The sequence below is a fragment of the Mastigoproctus giganteus genome, chromosome 6 (genome assembly GCF_048544385.1).
Source record: "Mastigoproctus giganteus isolate SK-2022 chromosome 6, ASM4854438v1, whole genome shotgun sequence".
Taxonomy (NCBI): domain Eukaryota; kingdom Metazoa; phylum Arthropoda; class Arachnida; order Uropygi; family Thelyphonidae; genus Mastigoproctus; species Mastigoproctus giganteus.
The window spans coordinates 153,398,012-153,414,880 of NC_143580.1; the positions used below are offsets into that span (position 1 = coordinate 153,398,012).

General features: G+C 38.0%; 1 protein-coding gene across 1 annotated transcript in view; it reads left to right on the forward strand.

Moving 5' to 3' along the window:
• The window catches only part of Sym (symplekin scaffold protein), a 662,620-nt gene that overhangs the window by 296,636 nt on the left and 349,115 nt on the right, over nucleotides 1-16,869 (forward strand). Inside the window, exon 15 of the mRNA XM_090376545.1 lies at nucleotides 3,933-4,000. Coding sequence (XP_090232671.1) covers nucleotides 3,933-4,000 — 68 coding nt within the window. The remainder of the gene's footprint in view (nucleotides 1-3,932; nucleotides 4,001-16,869) is intronic.

A 16,869-nucleotide genomic window follows, 5' to 3' on the forward strand; every position in this document is an offset into this window, starting at 1 on the left:
ATTGAAGGTGCCTCCATAGCCAGGTGGGCAGGAGCAGCAGTGCGTAGCACACGTTTCTTGATTAGACCGTGGTTCGAGCCCGTGACCACCAAATACAGAGGATGCGGAAAGGTCAGGGAATGACCACCGCATATCTCTGGAGCAATATGGCCTTAGTTGCTAATGCTCCTAAAAAAAAAAATAACAAAAAATCACCACAATTGAAAACCACTGCACTAACCCAGCCTGGGACTCATTCACCATCTATTCATGCTGATCAGGTTCTATGTGCTAGTGTGGCATTTTCTACATAAATTGCTTGGGGTAGGATAATTGCTGATGCTGAGGCTTCTCTGCTCCGGCTTGCGATCCCTCCCTCCAACTCTCCGAGTGACTCCTTTTGCAGACATGTAGCTCGTTGTGCCTAGTGTGGGATTCCACCATGCAAACCCACTTTTGGGTAAGATTATCGCTGACACTGGGAACGATTATTACTAGTGCTCCTCTGTTCCACATCCTCCAGGATGAGAAGAATTCTCATCCTCTTGTTGACAGCATCTGGTAGAAAGGAGGTGTCTATGCTTGGTTACCCTGTCAAAGTGTAGAAGAGAATTATCTCTTGCTAGGTTACTCTGTCAAAGTGTAGGGGAGTGAAGTCAAAAAATATCTAATTTAATGATATTGAAATTTCACTTGTTTATTTAATGAAAAAACTTTCGATCCTACATGCCAGTAAGGCTCCTTGGTGTTTATGGCATATACCCTATAATCTTAAGGGAGGCGGCAAGCAAGTGCATTGAACCATTAAGGCTAATTATGAGAGCATCACTGGACTCAGTAGTGATTCTGTTGGATTGGAAAAGTGCCAATGCATCTCCAATACATAAGGATAGTTCTAAGAGTGAAGTGTGAAATTACCGGCAGGTCCGTCTAACTTCTTCAGAGTGACCTAGATAGATTTCAGGGATGGTCAGAAAAATGGCAGCCATGCTTTAATCCAGCAAAGTATAATGTATTACACCTGGGGAACAGTCACCCCAAAATAACTTATACACTTGGTGGAGTTGAACTAAAGCCAGTAGTGGAGGAAAGGGACTTTGATGTTATGATATGGTCAGGCACGAAGTTCTCCGAGCATTGTAGACAGGTTGCATGGAAGACTCATGGTGTCCTATCAATGATTTATTGAACATTTACTAATAGAGATAAGGACGTCATAATCCCATTATATAATTCTGTTGTTAGACCACACTTGGGATACTGTGTTGAACTATGGAGATCGCAACTAAAGAAAGACATTGAGCTTCATGAAAGGGTCCAAAGATGGGTAACTCGTCTTTTGAGATTGGCAAAAGGGCGTCCATATGAGGAAAGACCGAATTTGTAGGTTGCAGAGCTTGGAAACTAGGCACCTTACAGGAGACTTGATTGAGATATTTAAGGCTCTGAGAGACATAAGTGAAATGAAGGAGGGCAAAATTTTCATCATTATATATAATTCTAGAACTAGGGGCCATAAGTTCAAGTTATGGGGGAGATGTTTAGACTGGATTGCAGAAAGTTTTATTTTAGCCAGCAAGTTATAAATTACTGGAATAAGTTACCTACATTGGTGGTAGAAGCTGATAGTTTGGGGAAATTCAAAGGTCAGCTGGAATTACCTATGAGAGGAGGGAAATGCATAGGTTGTCTATTTCCTTTTCTTTTATTAATTATTATTATTTTTTTATTTTATTTTTCTGGCTGGTACAGCATAAGCCATAGGCTTTCTTGCACCATGTGGCCATTGCTAATACTAATATTCATTAACAATATGTTGCAGCTCTTGAAAAATCACCATGTGAACTTGTTGCTAATGTGTGAGTAGTCTTGGAACCCAGTTTGCACAAACACGTGCCATATGTAAAAGGCAGTGGAGAATAAATACCATATATGCTTCCTATTGATATTCTCAATATCTCTGTCATTTGCTTTACTGTTATGCGGCAATTTTCTTTCATGATTACAGAAGCAGTGTTTTTGGTTTCTGTGGTGAGATCAGTCATTGGAGCTCCAGGACTGCCGATTTTTGAGATCGAATCACATTCATCTTTAAACATTCTAAACCTCCTGCAAGCTGTGTTGTATGGAAGTGCAGATTAACCATTGGCCTCTTTTAACATTTCATATGCTTCAGCAGATGTTTCTTGAGATGGAAACAAAATTTGAGAGCAGCATACTGTTCCTCATATGTCCCATCCATTGTTATGTAGGCAAAACTGAACAGTCATAAACTTTACTAAAAGCCAAGGTGACACCAGACACACGAGTCAACTGTGCAGTTGCTATGTGATGCAGGTTGGTTTGGTCTTAAATTCCACAGCTCAGCTAGAAATAGCAACCAGTATAGTTGTTCATGAAAAATTATGATCATTCTTTATTGTGAACAGTCCTTATTTATAAATTAGTAATCATATACGTTTGTGGTTTAATTTTCTTGTTTTACTAATCAAAGCAGTACAACCTTCTATTGCTTTATACATGTTTATGCTTTTTCAAATGGTAACCTGTTTGTATGCCTCTGCTTTTTAATGCATTTTATTTTTGGGCTTTTACGGTCATGGCCTAAATTGCCTATGCACCATTTAAAACTGAATCAGATCAAAGTAAATAAAAGGGGGAAAAAGTAATCAAACCCAGGAAATTGCTAATGCTCTAGGCACATTGTTTGAAACATGCTCACATGTAACCTCGTATGAGCCAGCTTTTCATTTGCATGAAGTTCAGATAGAAAAACAATTTGAATTTTAATACAGCACACTGATTTTCATATAATTTATCTCTTACCACAACTGGCCTATGCAGTTATACATATGCAGTCAAGAAGTAGTGCTGCAGGTCCTGACAGAATTTATTATTCCATGATTAATCATTTGAGTAAAGTTTCCCAAACTTCATTTTTTTCAATTATTCAATAGGATTTTTTCTGTGGACTGCTACCTTGCTGGCTGTTCTATTGCTATTTGCCTTCCTAAAAAAAAGCAGGGTAGGACCACAAATAACCTTCCTATCACTCTGACTAGTTGCTTGGGAAAAATATCAGAAAAAATTAATTAATGACAGACTGACATATGGTTACTAGAGACCCAAAATATTGAAGTCAAAAATAATGACTTTTGCTAGGTCATTACTTGATTTGATGAACAGAGCTGAAAACAAACATTCAAAATGTGCTTTTTAAGAATGAACATTTAATGTTATGTCTTGATATTGAAAATTTCCTTTCATGTACAAGCAACCCTTGTTATTTGGACTAAGTTAGTACAACTTCATTCAGTGAGTCAACAAATAATCTTTTGGATTCATGGTCATTTTGATATACCAAATAAGCAGATTTTTGTTAGGATCACCTCCAGTCTGATCTTTCCAGTCCTCCATACTGACGCTGATTTTAAATTCACTATACAACGCTTTCAAATCCATTGTTTACCTCATTGGCTATGAAGCTTATTAAAAGTATTAATAGGCTTGATCACATTCATTGCCCACTAAACCTATTAAAAGTCTTAAATTTATTAATTATATATAACGAATTAGGTGCATACACAAATATTTATTGAAAAGTTTGACAATTTCGAAAAAGACACCAGCTACAAGGTAGCAACCAACTTTAATTACACAAAAAATAAAATAATAATAAATAAATAATAATAATTATAATAAAAAAATAGTGTTTTTAAAGATGGTATGGCAAAAATGAAATAAATGGCAAATTTCAGATAAAAAGTTATCTGTGCAGGAGACAGGATTAAGTTCCACTGACTGATATTAATTTTTTACACTAGTCAGCTGAACGCCTTAATGATAAATTTTTTATTATTATGATAAGATTGAAACATATACTTGACATAATAAGAATATATATTTTTTTATTTTTTCATCTGAAAGAAATAAAATTTGATAAAATATTATAGGTGGCACAGTAGAACGGGATCCAAAGAAAAAGAAGGCTCCAATCTTATTGTTTCCTACAGGAACACAAGTAAGTTAATTGTGTGTGTGTGTGTGTGTGTGTGTGTGTGTGTGTGTGTGTGTGTGTGTGTGTGTGTGTGTGTGTGTGTGTGTGTGAGAGAGAGAGAGAGAGAGAGAGAGAGAGAGAGAGAGAGAGAGAGAGAGGAAGTGATAGTTGATCAGCATATTTTTTTAATATACATTCTTCAATATGAAGCCAAAATACTAATTTTATCTCTGGTATTTTCACTTGTTCTTTTAAGTATGTTACTTTCTCATGTGCATGTCAGTTGGAACTTATAGCAGTCAAAAGCACATACATGTGTGATAAATCAACTTGCCATCTTTTCTGATTTATCCAATTATGTGTATTCTAGTTTTTTTAGAAGTTTAGTTTCTTTTCTGGTTTTTAGAAAAGCTTGTGTTATTTTTCAGATACATAGATATATTATTTATTTTTTTCAGTTAGTGACAACACTGAATTTAACAATGTGCAACTTAATGCAGCAGTGGTAGCATCCCAGTTTGTAAACTGGGATGGTAGCAGTGGTAGCATCCCAGTTTGTAAACTGGGATGCTACCACTGCTACCACTTTTATAAAGTGACAAACAGTCACTTAAAAAAAAAAAAAAAAACACTTTTCTCCTTTTATGGGATTCTGCCTGTGACAGATAATATTGGTACTAAGTGTGCACTGTGTGTTGGTTGGTTGCCTCGTGATTATATTAAGGTTCGTTGAGAAACTGTCTTACTATCCTACAGGTATTCGGGATCGCTGCTTTTTGGAGTTCCATGTAAGTGTTCTCTGGGAGGCCGATTGCTGCTAGGTTCTTATGGAGGCTCTTTGTCATCATACTGGTGGTTGACACAGTGATTGGATAGTCATTACTTGTGCCATATACCTCATTTCTTTGACTTCCCGTCTGAGGTCTGTGTTCCTGATCTTTTCCTTGTAGCTTTTCTGCAGGTTCTGGTGTTGGGCACCGCTATGTCGATCAGGTAGATAGCCATTTCATTCTTGTCAATGAGGTTGTCTGTTCTGTTGTGCTGAATTGTCTAGTCCATTATTATTTCACAGTCCCAGTATAGTTTGTCAGTAGGAGTCTGTAGTATGGCCTAGAGTTCACATCCTGCAGTGATGTGCTGGATTGTTTCTCAGGCCAGTTGACATCATCAACATGTCATCTGTCACCCTGGAGTCCTTGGTGATGTATTTCCTGGTGTAGATTACCTGGCCTTGGATGGAGAGCATGAATCGTTTGGTTATGGGGAAGGGCTTCCTGTTTGTGAGTCAAGTGTTGGAAGTCAGTGTCTGCCATCAAGTACCTTCTTCATCCATCTTTCTGTCTATGTGAGTGGGATTTCCTTGTTAAGATTGAGTGTTGTGTGCAATTTGTGTACCTTTCCTATGGCTTGGTAGATTGGTAAGGTGTTTTCCTAGAAGTAATCTGTAGGTTCTTTATTGCTACCTTCTCTTGTTTAGTGAGGTTATGCAGTCCAGTCCCCCCATCCCTCTTTGCGGGCTATGGTCAGTCTCATGATGGGTAACTTTAGGTGGTGTTGGTGGCTGTTCATAATCATTATCCCAATTGATCGCGTAATCTGTTACCCCAATCTGTAACCCCAACTGAACATATTATCTAGATCTTCTGGGGGCAGAAACGTTTCAAGTGAGCGGGTAGCTAATGCCAAGGAAGAGAGCCTCAAAAACTTCAAGGGTTGTGTTAGGGTAGTTAAATATACAAGAACAGTAAGTCTTAATTGTTTATATAGTAATGTTAGAAATGTCGTCAATAAAATGAGCGAATTTGAACTGCTGGTTAAAACAAGTAACGTGGAACATAATAGGGCTTACAGAGACGTGGTGCCACCCGGAAATTGGGGATGATGAGTTTCAGTACGGCTTGTATAATGTATTTAGGAAGGATAGGGTAGATGAAGGGGTGGTGGGGTAATATTTCTTATCAGAAGCAGCCTGAGTGCAAAAATAGCTTTCCCGGGTTCAGACGTTTCACATGTATAGAATCTGTATGGTGTGAGATAGTTGGAAACAAAAGTATAATGTGAGTAGGAGTAATCTACAAACCAGGTGATTGTGAAGATTATGACTAAAGCCTCTACATGCAAATGGAATGGGCAAGTAAGCGGCAATGTCTTATTATGGGTGATTTCAATTTGCCTCTAATTGATTGGAGTAAATGGGAAGGAAACTCGACATGGGGAACAAAATTTTTAAATCAACTAGATGACTGTTATTTGTATCAACATATCAGGGAAAGTACTAGAGAAAAGAATATCCTAGACCTCATCATCACCCACGAATCAGATGACATAACAGGGCTGACAGTAGAGGAACCAGTAGCAGGAAGTGACCATGGAGATATACGGTGGATGATGATGAGAGAGGTAGCAGTAGTAAAAGGCAAAGGAATGGGTTTTAATTTCAGAAAAGGAAATTACGATGCCGCACTACATGGCCTCTATTACCTGGGTAGATATCCCACAGAGAATGAATGCAATTGAACTGTGGTATGCTTTTAAAAACATTAATCACAGATGCCTTGAATGCGTATTTACTATTAAAAAAATATTCCACGAGGAGGGTTCCAAGTTGGATGAATAGTGAAGTTGCCACATTACTTGAGCAGAAAAAGGTGGCATGGAAAGGTTGCAGAGCAGTAAAAAGTACTGACGCCTATAACAGCTACAAGATGATCTGTAATAGAGCCACAGAAAACATTTGACAGGCAAAAGCAGTTTATGAGAAATCACTAGCAAACAGAGCAAAGGGGGGGGGGATAAGGAATTCTTCACATATATAAATGCCAAGAAGAGAAGGATAAACCAGATCGGACCTTTACGTAAGGGAAAGGGGATAGTATTAAATACACCAGCCGCCATTGCAGATGAAATCAACAGTTATTTTGCATCAATATTTACAAATGAAAAACCTTTTGTAGCAATGGGATATTGTGGGAGCGTAGTTGAAAAATATGTAATTAATGATATTGAAATTTCACAAGATTATTTAATGAAAAAACTTTCGAGCCTACAGGCCAGTAAGGCCCCTGGAGTTGATGGAATATACCCTATAATCTTAAGGGAGGCGGCAAGTGAGTGCATTGAACCATTGAGGCTAATTATGCAAGCATCACTAGACTCTGGGGAAATTACCTTGGATTGGAAAAGTGCCAATGTATCTCCCATACATAAGGGTGGCTCTAAGAATGAAGTGGGAAATTATCGACCTGTCAGTCTGACTTCAGTGGCAGGGAAAATCATGGAGGCAATGATCAAGGGTGGAATTCAGGATCATTTGTATCGAATTGAAATTCTCAAGGATACTCAGCATGGTTTTGTAAAGGGAAAATCATGTTTAACAAATGTGGTTCGCTATTTTGAACGGGTCACTCACGAGCTGGATTTAGGGAATAATTTAAACATTGTTTATTTAGATTTCAGCAAAGCTTTTGACTCATTCCCACATGAAGGGTTGCTTTATAAGCTGGAAAAATCCTTAGATGGATAGCAGGATGGCTTCAGGGCAGGAGGCAGACGGTTTTGATAAATAGCTATTCCTCAGATTGGGTTGATGTAAGAAGTGGGGTTCCCCGACGATCAGTATTAGGACCACTGTTGTTTTTAATTTTCATAAATGACATCGATGAAGGGATAGAGGGTGTGATGTCTAAATTTGCTGATGATGTTAAAATTGGTAGCGTAGTTAATGATCACTGTCAAGCTGAGCTTCTTCAGAGAGACCTAGATAGACTTGGAATGGTCAGAAAATGGCAGCTATGCTTTAATCCAACAAAGTGTAAGGTATTACATCTGGGAAACAGTAATCCCAAAATAACTTATTCACTTGGTGGAGTTCAACTAAACCCAGTACTGTAGGAAAGGGACATGGGCGTTACGATACGGTCAGACATGAAATTCTCTGAGCATTGTAAACAGGTTGCAAGGTAGGCCCATGGTGTCCTATCGATGATCTATTGAACTTTTGCAAGTAGAGATAGGGACGTGATAATCCCATTATATAAGGCTTTTGTTAGACCACACTTGGAATACTGTGTTCAAGTATGGAGACCGCACCTAAAGAAAGACATCGAGCTTCTTGAAAGGGTGCATAGGTCACTTGCACACTAGCAAAATCTTTTTGAATTTATTGGATGACTGTTTTTTACAGAAGCATGTTACAGAAGCAGCAAGAGGAAATAATACTCTTGATCTGGTTATCAGAAGAGATTTTACCTGTATTATGAATGTGCAGGTAAAAGACCCACTGGGTGTAGTGATCACAGTGTACTAATGTGTTAATTAAAGACATAATTATTATCAAGGCTAATGGGAAAGCTTTTGCTTTAATATGGGTGACTACATTGGTTTCGGACAGTTTTTAAATTCTATGTAGTGGGACCAATGGATGATATTACCAACAGCAAATTCTAAATGAGAAGCATTCAGAGATATAATCAAAGAGGCTACTAGTCTTTTTATACCAATGAAGAAATACTGGTAAGGCTTAGACCAAAATCAATGTCAAATGACCTATTGAGACAAGTGGCAGAAATGAAATATGTATGGGATGCATATTACTTACCAGTTGATTCAGAAGGACATGTTAGATATTTACTCTGTAATAAATTCACAAAGGAGGTTAGGCAAGCTAAGGCAGATTGTGAGAAGTCTCTGGCAAAGAATGCAAAGGAAAGCAGCCAAGACTTCTATGCTTATAATAACAGTAGAAGAAAGGGATTGAATCACATTGAGCCACTTGATGTTAGCGGGTTAATTGTTGATGACCACACTCAGGTTGTTGATAAATTGAATAGGTATTTTGCATCTAGATTTGCACATGAGGAATTCTCTAGGGTAGGGCATGCCAGAAGTTTATCAAATTCTAAAGAAGAGCTAAACCCCAGGGGCTCACATCTGGTGAGTATGGGCTTGGCACACTCAGGGTCCTGAGCTGGATATCATCATTTTTCTCTTTCTTGTGAATTCCCTTCTACTTTCTTTCTCTCTCTCTCTGGGTAATTTAGAATTTTTTTTTGGCTGGTGCAGCATAAGCCTCAGGAATATTAGCTATATGGTGCCAAGGCTTCCTTGCACCATATGGCTAATAATAATAATAAATGACTGTGATAAGTGGAAGTTAAATTGCTGAGACAAAAAAAAAAAAAAAAAAAGGGCACCCAGGGTGGATGGAATCTATCCAATTATATTAAGGGAGGCAGCAAAGGATGTAAGCAAACTCTTATCCATAATTAGGAGAACATCCTTGGATTCAGGGGAGTTCCCTATGGACTGGAGAAGTGCAAATGTATCCCAAATTCATAAATGGGGATAAAAAGGCGACATGAGTAATTACAGACATGTTAGCTTAATATCTGTTCCAGGGAAAACAATGGAGTCACTGGTTAAGCGTAATGCAGGACCATCGGGCAGGAATGCAATTATACTGCAATCACAGCATGGATTTGTTAAGGGGCCGTCTTGGCTAAACAGTCTGATAGGATACTGTGATGCAGTGACCAAGAAACTGGATGAAAAAATATATAATTTTTGATATCATATACAGTGGATTCCAGTTATTTGGGCCACCGGTTAATCGGGGCAGCCGTTTATTTGGGGAAAATCCTAAAAAACAGAACCCAATCGAGAAAATAGCCAGGGTTTACTTCGATTAATTGGGACAACGTGCCGTTTAATCGGGGCAGGAGACCACAGCACCGGAGATCACCCTACGATTGTCTCTGACTGTACCACGTGGTTCGGTCTGATTTCTGGAGGTCACAACCATAAAATAATAAAAACAATTAGCAGTCACCTGTTTATTGGGCTTTTCTGTTAGCGCAATCTATCATAAATGGATAGTAAACTCGATCTTATTGAATTTGCGATAATACTGACAGCTGGAATTCTGTGGGTTTTTATGGTGAAATGTGTTTACACTTCCATGAAATCTTCAATCATATAAAAAAAAAATTAATTTTCATAATCTTCTCTTCATTCCTATTTTTAAAGATTCGTAACTTGTCATTCCTTTCTCACTTGCATGTATAGTAAAATGCAAACACTTTGAGAGGTGCATTATGGCCACAGAAGCCGATGCGCCAACAACTAACCAAAAAAAAAAAAAAAAAAAATCCCAAGCCCGGATAAATGGGGAGGGTTGACGTCAGGAAGGGCATCCGGTCGTGAAAACTATGCCAAAACCAGTAGATGTGTTCTGGTTAGGAAGTTAATCCAACTAGAGGAGAAGAAGAGGATGTAAAGTGTGAATTGGGAACATTGAATGCCTACCCCATATAATGTGGGAAAAGGTGAAGACAAAGAAGATTAATGATATTGATGGATGTATATCAAGTTTTGTTTGTTTGTTGTTTGTTATTTGGTTTTTAGGAGCATTAGCAACTAAGGCCATATTGCTCCAGGAATATGCGGTGGTCATTCCCTGACCTTTCCGCATCCTCTGTATTTGGTGGTGACGGGCTCGAACCCCGGTCTAATCAAGAAGCATGTGCTATGCACTGCTGCTCCTTCTCACCTGGCTACGGAGGTGCCTGTATATCAAGTGGAATATCAAAGTTTGCAGATGATACTAAGGTTGTAAGGGGTTTAATGACAGTAATCAGGGTGAGCTACTGCAACAAGGTCTAAGGAAATTAGGTCAGTGGCCCGAGAAATGGCCATTGACGTTTAACATTGAAATTTGCAAGGTACTGCATCTGGATAGCAGTAATTGCAGAGTAACTTATGAACTCTGTGATACTACACTCAGGGTAGTGAAAAATGAAAAAGACCTGGGGGTAAATGGCAGATATGAAATTCTCTGAGCAGTGCAGGATTGCTCATGGGGTTTTGTCAATGTTATACAGAAACTTTGCTAGTAGGGATAACAATGTGATTAATACTTTGTACAAGGCCATGGTTAGTCTGTATCTTGAGTATTGTATACTGGTTTGGAGGCCTCACTTCAGGAAGAATGTAGATCTGCTGGAATGGGTGCAGAGAAGGGTAACCAGATTGGAGAAGGGAAGAAAAGGAAGTGATCTAATTGAGGTGTTTAAACCCTTGAATGGATGGAGTAAGCTGAATGTAGTAGTAGTAGTAGTGGCATGTGATGCAAGAAAGCAAATGTATGAGCTTATGAAGCATCAGCCAAAAAAAAAAAAAAAAAAAAATCACACCATTCCCTCCAAATGCCTGTCCAGTTCCTCCTTAAATTTATTCAACCTATCAACTTCCATAACGACAGATGGAAGTTTGTTCCAGCAATTAACCACCCGCTGGCTAAAGGCAAATTTCCGCACATCTATTCTACATCTGTCTTTTCTTAATTTGAATTTATGCCCCCTTAGGTTCGTAATCTGAACAAGTGGAAGGATCCCATCAGAATTCAGTGTCCTCAACTCATTCAAGGCCTTATATACCTCAATCAGATCACCGCACAGATGCCTTGTCTCCAGCCACTGCAATTTGCAGAACTTAAGCCTCTCTTGGTAAGAGGATCCCTTCATTCCCCTCACCAATCTTGTTGCCCTTCTCTGTACACGCTAAAGTAAATCTACATCCTTCCTGAAATGAGGCCTCCAGACCTGTACGCAGTACTCAAGGCGTGGCCTGACCATTGCCTTATACAGAGGGATAATCACCTCCTTTTCCCTGCTAGCAAAATTCCTATATATCATTGACAAAACCCCATGACCTGCCCTGGCACCTGTCTGCATTGCTCAGAGAACTTCATATCTGACTGCACAATTACTCTCAGGTCTTTTTCATTTTCTACCACCTTAAGTGTAGTACCACACAGTTGGTACATTTCTCTGGGGTTACTTCTACCCGTATGCAGTACTTTGCATTTGTCAAGGTTAAACTTCAGTTGCCACTTCTTAGCCCATCTGCCCAAATTATCTAGATCCTGTTGCAGTAGCACACTGCCATTACTGTCATTAACAACCCTGCCAACTTTGTATCATCTGCAAACTTCGACATTAAGCCTGATATACCTTCATCAATATCATTGATAAATATACAAAACAACAGTGGACCTAACACCGAACCCTGTGGGACTCCACTAATAACATTAGTCCAAGAAGAGCAGCATCCATTGATTACCACCCTCTGTCTTCTCGCACTTAACCATTCTTTTATCTATTGTAGCAAGTAACCCTTAATACCATTCTGCTCCAATTTGTACAATAGTCTTCCATGCGCAACAGTGTCAAAAGCTTTCCTGAAATCCAAATATATGATATCAAAATTATTTTTTGCATCCAGTTCCTTTGTAACCACATCATAATATCCTATCAAATTTGTCAGACAAGACTTTCCCTTAACAAACCCATGCTGTGTCTGAATTATTGCTGCAGTCCTGTCTAGATGATCCTGCAATGCATCTTTAACCAGCGAGTCCATTATTTTACCCGGAACAGAAGTTAAACTAACTGATCTGTAATTACTCGTGTCACCCTTCGATCCCCCCCCCCCTTGTGAATTGGGAATACATTTTCACATCTCCAGTCCGTGGGAACCTCCCCTCAGTCCAAGGATGGTCTCATAATTATGGCTAAGGGTTTCCTTAGTTGCTTTGCCGCCTCCTTTAATATAACTGGATAGATCCCATCCACCCCAGGTACTTTTCTTACGTTTAACTTCAACAATTTCTCTTCCAATTTGCTCTCAGTTATTACAAGATCATTAAGCACCCTGCTACAATTTGATAACCTTCTGCCATTTTCAAACCTTAATAATTCCTCACGTGTGAATGTAGATGCAAAATACTCATTCAGTTTGTTTACTATCTGAGCAGGATCATCAACAGTCGAACCATCGATGTCAAGTGGATCAATCAGATTCATTCCCTTCCTTTTAGAGTTTATATAAGTAAAGAAATCCTTGCTGTTTTTCTTAGTATCTTTTGCCAAGGATTTCTCGTAATCTGCCTTCACCTGCCGAACCTCCTTTGTCACCTGATTACAGATTAACTTATATCTGCCATAGACTTCTGAGTCGCTTGATAATTTATATGCATCCCATGCATTTTTCTTCTCTGTTACGAGTCTCATTAGTTCATTTGACAACCATTTAGGCCTAAACCTTGAACAATATTTCTTAATAGGTATGAAATTTTTAGTAGTTTCCACGATTAATTCCTTGAATGCTTCGCACTTAGAATTTACTGTTGGTAACATCGTCAGTTGATCCCACTGTACAGAATATAAAAACTGTCTGAGACCACTGTACTCGCCTTTACGGAAGCAAAAACCCTTTCCTTTACCCCTGATGGTAATCAAATCTTTAAGTAAATCCCACGTCAGTACACTCTGATCACTGCCACCTAGTGGTTCTTCTATCAGCAAATTCCTGATACATGAATGATCACGCTGGTAACCAGATCAAGAGTATTACTTTCTCTGGTTGCCTCTTGAACATGCTGCTGCAGAAAAAAATCATCCAATAAATCCACAAAAGTCTGACTAGTGTGTGAGTGCCCAATCCACAAGTTCCAGTCAATATCTGGGAAGTTAAAATCCCCCATTATAAGACATTCCGATTTACTAGCCCACTCTATTTCTCTGTACAATTGTTCATTGTACTCATTCGTGTCATTAGGCCTATAACACACTCCTACTTTTATTTTTGCTTTCGCAGTGCTTATGTCACACCATACTGACTCAACAGTGCACTGTTCATCTATATCAACTGGATGCACTTCTTTTGATTTTATGTTTTTGTTTATTAACAGCATAACACCTCCTCCCTTCCTATCCTGTCTATCCTTTCTGTACACATTGTACTCCCCAAATTCCAGTTCGGCATTCCTTATATCTGTGTGACACCACGTCTCTGATATCCCAACAATATCCGCTTTTGATGTCTTGACCAACATTTCAAATTCATCAAATTTATTTACTATACTTCTAGCATTGGTATAGATGCAAGTATACATGCACCTATTTCTATTCCCAGCCACTCTAACACATCCCATATACCCACCTGTTTCACGATGACTGATATCCGTTCCTGAAACCCCCAACACCCCTCGGTTGCACAACTTATTCTATTAGAATTGCACAACTTATTCTAATAGAAGTTGTGCAAGAATCACCTTCAATTCTGCCTACGGCTACTGTTAAACTATTAGTCCTTGTATCCCCCCAAGCTATCAGTTTTCCGACCCACCTAACACTGCCTCGATAGCATCAGCAAATATTCTTGCACCCTTTCTATTTAAGTGTATCCCATCCCTGTAGAAGCAGTCTGTCCTGTTAACAAGTACAGTCCAGGCTGAAAAAAGTTCTACCCCTTGAGCCTTGCACAATCTTTCCAGGGCCGAATTGATCGACAAGGCTCTCATCGTATACTCCCTCCTATCGTGTCTGGGAAGAATTGCAGACACTTTCAAATTCAGCCCTAATTCACGGCTTTTTTTCATCAGTGACCTGTACCTGTTAAGTAATTCTGCCGGTGTCCTACTCTTAATATCATTAGTGCCAGCATGTACAACTATATCACCTTTTGTGCCCTTAAAAGGTGATATCTACTCTACAACGTCATCAACCTTTGCCCCTGGCAGACATACCCTGGTCCTGTTCCATCTATCCTTTCTACAAAGGATTGGCAAATGTGATTGGCATTTTTACTTTTGCTGAGACCACACACAAGGGGGGGGGTCATAACTTTATTTAGAAGAAGGACGGTTGCAGGATAGATATTTTCTATCCCTTCTGTTGCTCGGGCATGATTCAGTCTCTCCAAATAGTATATCTTTTTAGTTATGCAGCTTGCAAGGATCTTGTACATGGTTGGGAGACAGGTGATTGATCCATACTTTTCTTTATTATTAAAAAAAAAAAGTCAACGTTGGCTCCATGCAGCCGAAGGTGGATCTGTGAATAACGTCATGTGAAATGAAAAAAAAAATAAAATTTAAGCCTAATAAAATCAGTTTTATTTTATTCGGTATTTTCATTTACAATCAACAATAAAGGTTTGTGGTAACTAAAGTAGGATAAATAGTTGAAACAATTCAAACTATTAACATTGCGATTGAAGACTAAGTCGATACATGATTGGCCATGCATAGTAGATTTTGTAGGATCTGATGCGAGTTTAAGATTGAATGTTGATTCAGTGAAGTCGAGGAAAGGAGCATTTTCAGGTTTCTTAACGTCGGTGTTGAAATCACCCACTAAAATTATTGGGATCTTTTGAAAGTTGAATTTCCTTGCAACTTTAGGTATGTCTCCAAACTTTTTCATATAAATCGCTAGATTTGGCATACAAATCGCTAGATTGGATATTAAGAAAACTTTAATCTGCTCCAATGTTGAATTAGGTGAGATGTAGAATGTTACAGGAAAAGTCTTCTGTCCATTTATTTCAACTTCAGCTGCACAAATTTCGCCACAATTATCTGTACCAGTCATTTGCCGTAGTGAGTCTGCATCCATGGTAATGAGACTATGTGGCATATGTGGCATATCGATTCGACTTTATTGTATGTCGCAACCAATGTTCCCTCTAATTTTTCTTATAGCTGTGCGGGGCAGAAATGTAGCTGAGTAAAAAAAAATTCAGACATGATTAAATATGTGCACTATTTTTACAAATTGTTTTAATTATAAGTAGGGACATACATAATAATAAATAAAATGTTAACAATAAATTTACAATTTACAGTTATTCATTTTTCTTCGAATTTTTCTCTTCTGTTCTTTGTAGAAGTCCATACTTTGTAGACATCATCTACATTTATTGTTGCACCATTAGCTAAATGCAATTTGATTCTCATAAGGTCAGATCTTCATGTATTCTATTTCGATTTTTTGCTTTAATTGAATTCATAGTGCTAAATCTTCGCTTGCAGTCTGCACTTGATGCTTGAAATGTTCCCATAATATCATAGAGAATGAATATTTTACAAAACTCTAAATTTGTAAGTATGAAGTTTAAAGTATCACTGAAAGTTTTAAATGTTCCAGTTTCAGTTTTTTTGGCAATTATAAATTTTAATTCGGAATATTCAAAGTTTCCCAAAGTCAAAATTATTGCTTTCATTTGTGATAGCATTAATATCAAATACTCACCAATTGTTTAATTCAACATCAGGAAATCTGTTATCTAAGTGATCACATACATGTTTGATAAAGCAAATTATAGCTGCAGTGTCAACATCACTGAATTTTTGATAATACTTCTTTCACATTTTCACTCCAGAAAATATTTTTTCCAAGATATTGGCTTCTTAATTTCTTTATTTTAGCTTTAACATATTGATGGTGCATCAATAATGTTTAAGCAACTTTTTTGTAGATATTTGCAAAGTGATGCAAGCTCTCCTAATACGTCATTGAGTGCAATTAATGCCACATGATATTGTGAATTTGTCAAAATTTGTAAACAGCATTTACTAATAGGATCATTACATTTGTTAACCTGCTCATTGCAATATTCAATTAATATTTAATAATTTTTTTACTAAAGCATCAATTGCAGAATGTCTGGATAACCATCTGACTTCATTTAATGGTCTAAAAGATGCAATATCGTGTTCTGTAGCCTGGGCTAGTTCTTCTAATTTTCCTTTTTTTATGCTAGACCTGCCATTGTGTATACGGTTCTAAGCAACGTCTCTATATTTCATGTAATAGATACATTTTTCCAGGCGTTGTCCAATCCTAGATCTTCTCGGTGTACAACACAATGTTGTTCAGATATAGATATAATATTTCTTTTTTGAGAATTGCTGCTACTCCATTTTTCCTTCCAAGCATAACACTTGCTCCATCTGACGTAAACATTGCCATCTTTTGAATATCAAGATTATATTCGTCATAAAAATTTTTTATATTTTCTAAAATGGACATACTGTCACAGTTTGTAAGCTT